Below are 9,240 nucleotides of genomic sequence, written 5' to 3'. Positions count from 1 at the left end.
CTCTGTTCTACAAATACAATTAGGGACATGAAGTTATATAAGATGGCTGTAAGATCATAGACATGTTGAAGGAGAAGCTGTAGTGTTGTGCCTGTATGACCACTGGTAAAATGCAGGTGGTTGATGCTTGAATTGCAGTTCACAAGCAACACTTGAAGTCTTCTTTCTCACTAGATGCTTCTATGGCTGGAGAAGCTTTCTTAGTGCTGCCAAATGTGACATGGAGTTACCTAACCAGATGCTCTTGAAAACAGATTCAAGAACACTAGTAACACTCTGATCCAGTGTTTTGTGCTATTTGGTAACAGTACATGTTGGCTTAGACTTGATGCCACTGTTTTTTCCATTTTATATCACTGTTGAGAATATCCTACAAACTTACTGGCAAAGCTATTTGTTTCCTTTAACTAAGACCGTTAGCCTCACTTATGGAAATCTGGATGTAAAAGATTGAACTGAGAAAACAGTGGTGGCTGACTGGATTATATGTAGTACCAGTGACTAGCTACACCAAATGGTTAGGTGCTCAAATAATTGCTCTTTCCCCCTCATACTTAACAAAGACTGTGCTGAATCTCTTCAGCAGTCCTATTCATGAAACCAGGGACCAAAACTGACAGAGCCCACTTGCAGCTCAGAGCTGTCTAGCTTTTCAACACAGTCTAGGTTTTCAAGAAGTTTTTGACAATGTAAAATCAATCCTAAAATTCCCTGTGCTTGTTGTATCACACTTAAAAGTTGAGTTACTCTTAGAAAGGGGGAAGAAGGGCTAAATGTATATGAAGTTTTATTATTTAGGTTTAGATACATAGAAAGTGTTCTTTTTCTTTTCTCAAATGTTCTTTTCTGAGAGAAGTTTCCTTCAGAAATCAAAGTAAATGTCCCATCTTATCCCTAAAATATGATGACACAATCTGTATTATCTGCTATGGGGGGAAAAAAAAAAAAAAAGAATTAAGCTGAAGAGGGAAAAGCTGCATGCTTGATGTCAAAGTGTTCCCATTTCCAAACTGAGGACTTGGGGGTGTTAACCTCTGAACTTGACAGGACATCTGCGATGCACTCAGATTTCACCTCCCCTTCAGTCCTTCAAGGCTAACTAGAGACCTTAATTCTCGTGTAGTGTAGCTGCTTTTGCTTCTCTGCAATCTCCAGTAGTGGGAGGAAGATGTGGTCTGAGATTAGCTGTGCCTACACCACAGGGATCTGGGCATTGTTCCCAGCTTGTGAGTCTGCTCTGCAACTGGTCTAGGTCCCACAGGTAAGAGGATGAGATGTGGGTGTGCACCCATTGCCTGCCTGCTTTGCAACAGGGAGAAAGTCAGTACTCTCTTGTTGCGCCTTCCAGCCTGGGTGATCTAGGGACTGGGACTTCAGCACCCTGCGGAGTGTGGCTGCCTTGCAGCGTGGATGCACTTCATGTTTGTTGCTGTTCCAGGACAGCAGCATAAATCTTACTGACATGAGTGTTCTGTCATGGGTTCTGCACAGCACTGGGTTCAACTTTAGCTCATAAACTGAATTGTCACAGAGTGAAGAACCACAATTGATTTTTCTGCCCAGTTCTTTTTAGCATAAAGAGCAGAAAATTGTTGAAGGTTATTGCAGGTACAGGAGGAACACTTCATAAAGTTTCTTTCTCAGAATGCACTATGCCCTGTGGTAAATGCATTCGCAAGTGCTCCATGCTAGTTTGTATAGAATATGTTTTGAAGTCCATGCTTTTGTTTCACCTGACTCGTCAAAAGACTGCGTTATGGTCTGGCTGTCTTGGAAAGGCTAGAATGTGAGACCTAGCAGACTGCAAATGGAAGAGAGTTGGGGTGAAAACTCTGACCTCTGAAACGCGTGAGATTTTTGTGCTTGGAGTCAATAGAGCTAGGATTTCCCTTGTGATCTGTATTCCTTGACACTGAAAGCCAATGAGCCATTGATATACACGGTACATTTCCAGCTGTCGTTTTAGCGGGCATGACTCTTCGGTCACTCATTGGCATATGAACGGTATATTTCCCTTCTCCTACTGCCCACTTGTTCTGTGCGTTGGGAGTTGCTTACCTCTTTCTTTGGTGTGATTACACAATTGGACACATTAATAAAACCTCAGAATCTTTTTAATTGAAGCAGTGTTTTTATACTCATCACCCTTTGTTAGCTGCACGATTCACTGCTATTAAAAACTGTAGTAACGTGAAACAAAAGACTTCTACTAGGTTGGACCTCTGATCCGTTTAGTATTGTGTCCTAGAAAAAGCTCTGTGTCAGCTCCTTGAGAAGGAAACCTTGCAGCAGGTGTATATTTGAATTACAGAAAACAGTTTTAGATGGGACCTCAAAGTCCCTTTGCTCAAAGGCAGGATCACCTAAGCTATTCCTTTAATGTTTGTCTAACTTGTTTTTTAAAACCTCTAATGGTGGAGATCCCACAGCATCCAAGGCAATCCATTTTAGTAGAGAACATTTCTGTTCCATGGTAAGTAGGCTACAGTGGAAGAAACTAATTCAGAAATAGAAGGACAAGCATTAAAAGAACAGTGGAAAGTAATTTAAATTCAATATATTTTTATTCTTTGTAAATACAATGAGTACAACTTTTTAACTTCACAAATCAGTTAATCCACTTTGTACAGGAAAAGTTTTACTCATTCTATGATAGTCCAAGTGCTGATTTTTCTCAGTGCTAGTTCCTAATAACAAATCAAATTTTGAAAAGTACAGCAGCTATCTTTAAATGTTTTTTCTACATTTTTCATACATCAAATAAGCAGCTTATAACGGTTTTGTGTGTAAGAGGGTGTAGGCGAACAAGGCTTCAAAATTAGAACCTGGAGTTTTCTAAAAAGGCATTGGAGACTTTTGGAAATTGTTAGCATTGGATCAGTCAACAACCTTTCTTTTTTTGAAATAAAATTCCTTCCATTGATTTTTTTTTTTAATAGTCATTTCACTTCTCTGCACATCTCATTGACAAAGAGTTTGGCCACCGTTGCCTTTGGTTTCAGCACTGTGCCAACGGGACAGCCAGCAGGTCACTGAAGCGGTCATCTCCATTGTATTTGGTTTTGCTGTTTTAGTCTTCCTTTCTTGACTTGCATCTTTTCAGGTGTGTGTGTGAATGTGAGTGTGTGTGGAAGAAGAAGGAGGGAAGGTCGGGGAGGAAGCGTATAAAGCTCTTCTGTCTTTGAGATGTTAACCAAACAAATTGTGGTGACATCCGCATCAAGGATCACCAGTTCATTTTGCAGGAAGAAGGGAGCTGCTGTCATAAGCTACTTTTTAATCAGTTCTGAAGGCCACTTCATGATGTATTATAGCAGAAGCAATGTTTTGGTAACCTGGTCTTAAATGTTGCCTATCATATTAAAAACATTTTCCCAACATAGGCTACTTTTAAAACAGTTCTGAAGGCCACATCTCATGTTACAACAGAAGCCAAGTTTGGTCACCCGGTTCCAAATACTGAACAAACTAAAGTACCTTCTTTCACATTTTGTCTCAGATCTGCCAGTTAAATGAGAGAATAGCAGAGTCTTTGTTAACTATGACTGGCATCTGAATTGCCTTCATCCTGTAGTAACAGGAATAGCAGCCAAATTCCAACCACTTTCACTTTTTCTGTAGAACAAAGCATTCTCTCCATGATCTAAATCACTCTGTTCAGAGCAGCAGAATCATATCTACTGGGGTATTTTTTGTCAATGGGTTTAAAGGCTAAACATTCCCAGGCTTATGCTTCCTGTAGATTTTGTTAGTTGAGGTTTATTCTCCATAGATAAAAGTTCTTCTCAAACTGTCCATCCTGACTGTTTATTTTAAGGTAATTTATATGTCACTGGATTTGTACATATCTGAAAGCAGTCTTGTAATTGGTACATTCCCAATGGTCTTTTTGAAAAACACTTCTTCTATTGTAGATGGACTAATCGAACGTAAAGCTGGTAAAAGCAATAAGAGTTTTCCAAAACGACAGGGTTGTGTGGGATACCTGGGAGACAGAGAGAAAAAATGTTACTGAAGTTTTTAAGTATTTTTTCAAAGAAAGTCTTTTACTTTATAGAAACCACCAATATTCAACAAATTGTGCAGATGAGTGCTACCTGTGTTAAAACCCTGTGTTTTGTACTCACATGAGCAAGAAGGTTGACCCTAAGGAAAACTCTCTTAATAGAAGTTAGCAGAATATAGACCAATGTCTCTGAGTTTTGTTAGCTCCTTTGTTTATTCCCTCAGAGCAGTAGCAATACGGAGACAGGATCCACTCTGACTTGTCCCTCATAGAACAACTATGTTCTAGATGCAGTTCAGGGACGAGCTTGACCTACAATACATACCCTGTCATTTAAAGTGAAATTTAATCCTAGCTGGATTGTCATGGTAATCATTTTGACCCCTTTTGGTTGCCATACACATTGAATACCAATTGACATTTGGAGACAAATTTTTTTGGTTAAAGCAGCTGTTTTATCACCAGGTAATGTGTTCGTGTAATGGAATGTTTTCCATCCTTTCACCCAGCTTTTGAAGCCAACATAACATAGGCTATGTATTGTAGCTGTGCTTACACTGACTTTACACCAATGATTCTCAAACGTCTGCTTACAGTGGTCTCCCTAAAAGAAGGAGTAGGTCGTTTGGAGAAATACTCTGCTTCTCCAGTCTGCCCTCCCTTTCGTCCTGTTGAGAGAGACTCCACTGAGATCAAAGGGCTGATACTGCTGTTAACACTGTCAGGAAGGTAAATTCAAGCCTGGGGGTGAAAGGCAAGCTGAAAGCCCTATCCCACTGGAGTCAATGTGACAGTCCTGTCAGTGGACTGCACTTTTTTCCTTGTAAAAGGTTATCTCTTACAACAGATACTGTTTAGCCCAGTAGCTAAATATTTCCAGCAACGCAGAAAAGCCATGGAAAAGTTGCCATGCCTGGAATGGAAACCGTGTCTATGTAAAACCATTCCTCCCTGGCTTCTCTCTCTAACAGGCCTTGTCTCACTCCGTCTCCAGGGAACAATCTTCATGGGAAAGGCCTTCTGTAAGAACAGGAAGAGTTGCTATGCAGCTGTTACTCTTTTTGCTCTGAACTAGCCGTAACTGGATGGTATTTGCATTTTTGCTCCTGGCCCCCGGACAGGTCATTCCCTTTAGACTAAATAGAAGTGCTTCAGAGACTGCTGCCATCTAATCTCTGATACTGAGCTGACTTCTGCTAGACAGAGCTAGTAGGAGAACAGATCAAAGTTTCAGAAGGAAGAAAATAGTATAAAAGTTTCTCTTCCACTGCTCTATCTCCCACTGTGCTAGTCTCATGGATCTCCACTGCAGCTAAAGGACTTCGACATGGACGTTACAAGACGCAGCTCTGATCCTGGACCAACCAGGGCAGCTCTTGCAGATGTTAGGTGCACTCTTCAGGCTTCTCCCCAGTCCCACCACTCTGAAGTGCTCCATAGGAGGCAGCTACTGATCTGTTCACAGCCAGCAGTTCTAGAGTGTGGGGTTGTACTCTGCATAGTACATTTTGTGCATTCCTGGGCTCACCCCTGTATACTTCATGGGACAACAGCTACAGCTTTTACAGCAGGTTTTAAAAAGTTCTGTATCCCATGGGACTTATCCTGAATGAGACAAGGGAGAATATTTTCTTCCCAAACAATGATTCGCATCACTCTGCTGCAGCACCAAAATGGGATTCACAAGTTCTGAGGTTTTAATTTCAACCTGAGAACAGACTCAAGGTAGCGTCTTGGAAGAGCCATTTAACTTCCTTGAGTCCCAGTTTCTGTGTCTGCAAAATGGGGGAAATGATATGGGGATTGGAGATCTTGGGTGAAAAGCACTCATACAGCTGTGTGATGTGAGGTTTTGAGCATCACTATTAGCAGTATTTACTGGAATAAAATGTAGAGGGAAATGTAGCCTTCTGAACTGCAAAGTGTTCCACAGCAGGTATCACTTCCCAGGGGAAGATCTCACCTTTTAGTGATTTTCCATTTGTCTGAATAAATTGAGGTGCTGGAGCACATCCAAAGCAACGAAACTGGTGAAGGGTCTAGAGCACAAGTCTTGTGAGGAGCGGCTGAGGGAAGTGGGGTTGTTTAGTCTGGAGAAAAGGAGGCTCAGGGGAGACCTTATTGCTCTCTACAGCTGCCTGAAAGGAGGCTGTAGCGAGGAAAGGAGGCTGTAGCGAGGTGGGTGTCGGTCTCTTTTCCCAGGTAGCAAGTGATAGGATGAGAGGAAATGGCCTCGAGTTGTGCCAGTGGAGGTTTCGATGGGATATCAGGAAAAATTTCTTCACCAAAAGGGCTGTCAAGCATTGGAACAGGCTGCCCCGGGAAGTGGTTGAGTCACCATCCCTGGAGCTATTTAAAAGACTGGTAGATGTGGCACTTAGGGACATGGTTTAGTGGTGGACTTGGCAGTGTTAGGTTAATGGTTGGACTCGATGATTTTAGGGTTTTTTTCCAACCTATTTGATGATTCTGTTTCATCAGGGAATGCCAAATCCCAGCAGGCTGACAGCCAATGTATACTTGCTGTAACAGCCTGGTCCCCATTTCAGTCAGTGGAAATGTCACCTTCACTACAGTGAGAGCAGGATTTTACCCCTACACCTGCGAGAAGTATTGAGCAAAGACACCACTCACCTGGTGTGAATGTAGCTGTTCAGAGTGAGCTGGGCTTCATCTTGAAGGGCTGCTATGGCGGCAGCATTTCGGAAACTCCTCAGTTCGGAACCACTGTGTGTAGGCACTGGAAAGCATATCAGTTACTAGTTCAGCTTGACTCTTGGATGGGTCAAAACAGTTCAGCTACTGCTATCAATGGAAATTAAACATTCCCATTAGTTCCCCAGCACTCCACTGTCAGCCTTTCAAAATGCAACACTGACTATTGGAATTCAATTCTGAGAAACCTGTTGGATGGTACAAAGCTATGTCTGGTTCAAAACATAATTTTTGCTTTAAGGTAGCAACCTCATAGTTATCAGGTGAGACGAGCAAGAGATTCTTTCTGCTTACCAGCTTTAAAAGTGACAATGCATTTGAGACAGGCAAATTCGGTAGCATCTAGCCGAAGTTGTCTAAATCTAGCCACAACCTCCTGTAAAGCCTGTATTTCTGAAATAATTTTATTCAGCTTCTGAGAATCTGTATTGTCACCATTCATGCCTAAAACAGAAACAGATGAAATAAATAATATTAAAGGCATTTGCTTTATTTTATATTGATTTCTGACAAAATCCTCTGTATCAATATCCACTCTATTGTCACACTTGTCTATCTGGTTCCATGTAAACTGACTATATTGTATGAAAGTTAATATAAAATCTTCTCTTGGATGATAACAAACACAGTAATTTGCATTTAAATGACAATGCAAGCAGTCATGAATACAACAAAACAACATTATTTGCATTTAAATATAGATTTATAAATGACAGGTATGCTCTATTGTTCAGTAGGAATTTGTTATTCTTTACATGTTGTTCTTTTTTTCAGTAATGTATTTTTATGGTAATTTTTCTAACAAAGTCATTAAATTGTGCAATTCTTACCAGATACAGCCAGTAGAGTGTTAGCATCAACTGGAATGGCCCATTGTGCTATTCCTAGAACAAACAGTTCTCTCCAAGCATCTTCCAAAAGCATCAGCTGTCATACAATAGATGTACAATATAACATAGTGTATAATTTATAGATTTATAAACAATTTAAATATGTAAATTTCTGTTATTTTAAAAACTACTTTAAATGCCTGTCATGGTATTTTTCCCACAGCATTCGTTAGCTCTTCTCTTAGCTTTTTGAGAAGGTGTCTAGAAATAAGTCTATGCATTGTAGAAAAGCACTGAGGGTTGACTCACTGTGCACCATGTTGTGGACCAAAAGGGAGGAGAAAGAGAAAGGAGAGTGAGAACTCCCACCCCAGAGAGCTTGTTCACCACAGGAACACTCGCCTGTTTCTCAGCACAGGGTGGGCTCTCTCTTCCTCCCCCTCGGCACATAGAGCTGTCTTAGGACAAGTTGGACGAGTGCTCTCCTATTGCTCTCTAGGGATTACCATCCTTTCCCTCGGGAAGGCAGGATTTGTGAAGAAAAGCCTGGACAATGTCCTGAAACTACATCACTTTGTAGGGAGCGCTGCTTTAGAGCACATGTGTATCTTTTAACTCCTTCCTTACTAAGCAAGTCTTTAGCTCTTTCAAGCACAGCATCTAGACACACATATGGTTTCTCAGTGTCAACTGTTTTCCTGCTTTTTGCTTAAAATGACTCAGAAATTCCAGGCCCTAAGAGCTGTTTCAGAGAACTGAGTATCCAAGCACCTACGCTGACAGCATTGCTAGTTCTCTGCAATTTTTGTATGTTGCCTGGCTGTATGGAGGATGCGTTTTTCTCTGTTTGGAGGCAATGCCTTTGATTTCCGTGGAGAGGCAGTGGTGCATCTGAAGAGGAAACAAGACTCCTGGTAATGCAGACTGGCAAAGCTAGAACAGACATATCTAGTCTTGAGGGCATCTATGGCCTGTGGGCCAGACCAACTCTTAAGAGAGGGTTTGGCGGGACCCCAGCTCAGCTGAAGTTCAGGGCCTAAAGGAGATGCTGTGGTGTGTACACATTGCTGGGACCTCATGTCTCTCAGTAGAGTGGGAGAGATTTGGAGGGGTGGGAACTGTAGTGGACTCAGGAGGTATCATCTGGTGGCTCCATGCAGTGAAAACAGATTGCCCAAAACGCATGCAGCAAAAACCACCAAACCACAAGCGTTAATACTGCTGTGATCCATGAAAGCATCAGCAGCTTAGCTTCTTAGGAAAATAGGAAGGAGGGTATTTTAAGTCTATAAAGAGTCTGTAAGGAAGAACAAAGCAAAAAAATATGTTGTACCACATGAATTATTATTTCCTTGGAATCAGATATGTGAAAGTAATAGATGATACAGAAAGCATACAGTAAAACTGAATCCTTTATCTATGTGCTAACTCTTAACAGTATTATGAGTTTTAAACCACCCTGTTCTGATCAGAATGGGAGGAAGAGCTCTCTGAACCTCTGCTCTCAGCTTGGCACTGTAGGCTTATGCCCATTTTGTGCCTTTATGTGCCATATGCTTTGCAGAACTTCTACAAGGAGATCCTAAGGAAATTCTGACAGAAAAGTATTTCTGTCTCTGTTTGCATACAATTACTGTTTGAAATAATTAAATTGGATTTTATAGTACTGGAAGCTGCCCAGGTTATTGT

At 41.2% G+C, this 9,240-nt stretch overlaps 1 protein-coding gene across 1 annotated transcript in view; it reads right to left on the bottom strand.

Annotated features, from left to right (window-relative positions):
* Positions 1-1,823: 1,823 nt before the first annotated feature.
* The window catches only part of NR2E1 (nuclear receptor subfamily 2 group E member 1), a 61,773-nt gene continuing 54,356 nt past the window's right edge, over positions 1,824-9,240 (bottom strand). The window contains exons 9-12 of the mRNA XM_074864585.1: positions 7,552-7,648; positions 7,016-7,165; positions 6,641-6,746; positions 1,824-3,985 (exon numbers count right to left, since the gene is read on the bottom strand). Coding sequence (XP_074720686.1) covers positions 3,823-3,985; positions 6,641-6,746; positions 7,016-7,165; positions 7,552-7,648 — 516 coding nt within the window. The 3' untranslated portion in view covers positions 1,824-3,822. The remainder of the gene's footprint in view (positions 3,986-6,640; positions 6,747-7,015; positions 7,166-7,551; positions 7,649-9,240) is intronic.

The sequence above is a fragment of the Strix uralensis genome, chromosome 3 (assembly GCF_047716275.1).
Source record: "Strix uralensis isolate ZFMK-TIS-50842 chromosome 3, bStrUra1, whole genome shotgun sequence".
Taxonomy (NCBI): domain Eukaryota; kingdom Metazoa; phylum Chordata; class Aves; order Strigiformes; family Strigidae; genus Strix; species Strix uralensis.
The sequence above is the reverse complement of the archived record's forward strand: the minus strand, read 5'-3'. Positions and strand labels throughout refer to the sequence as shown.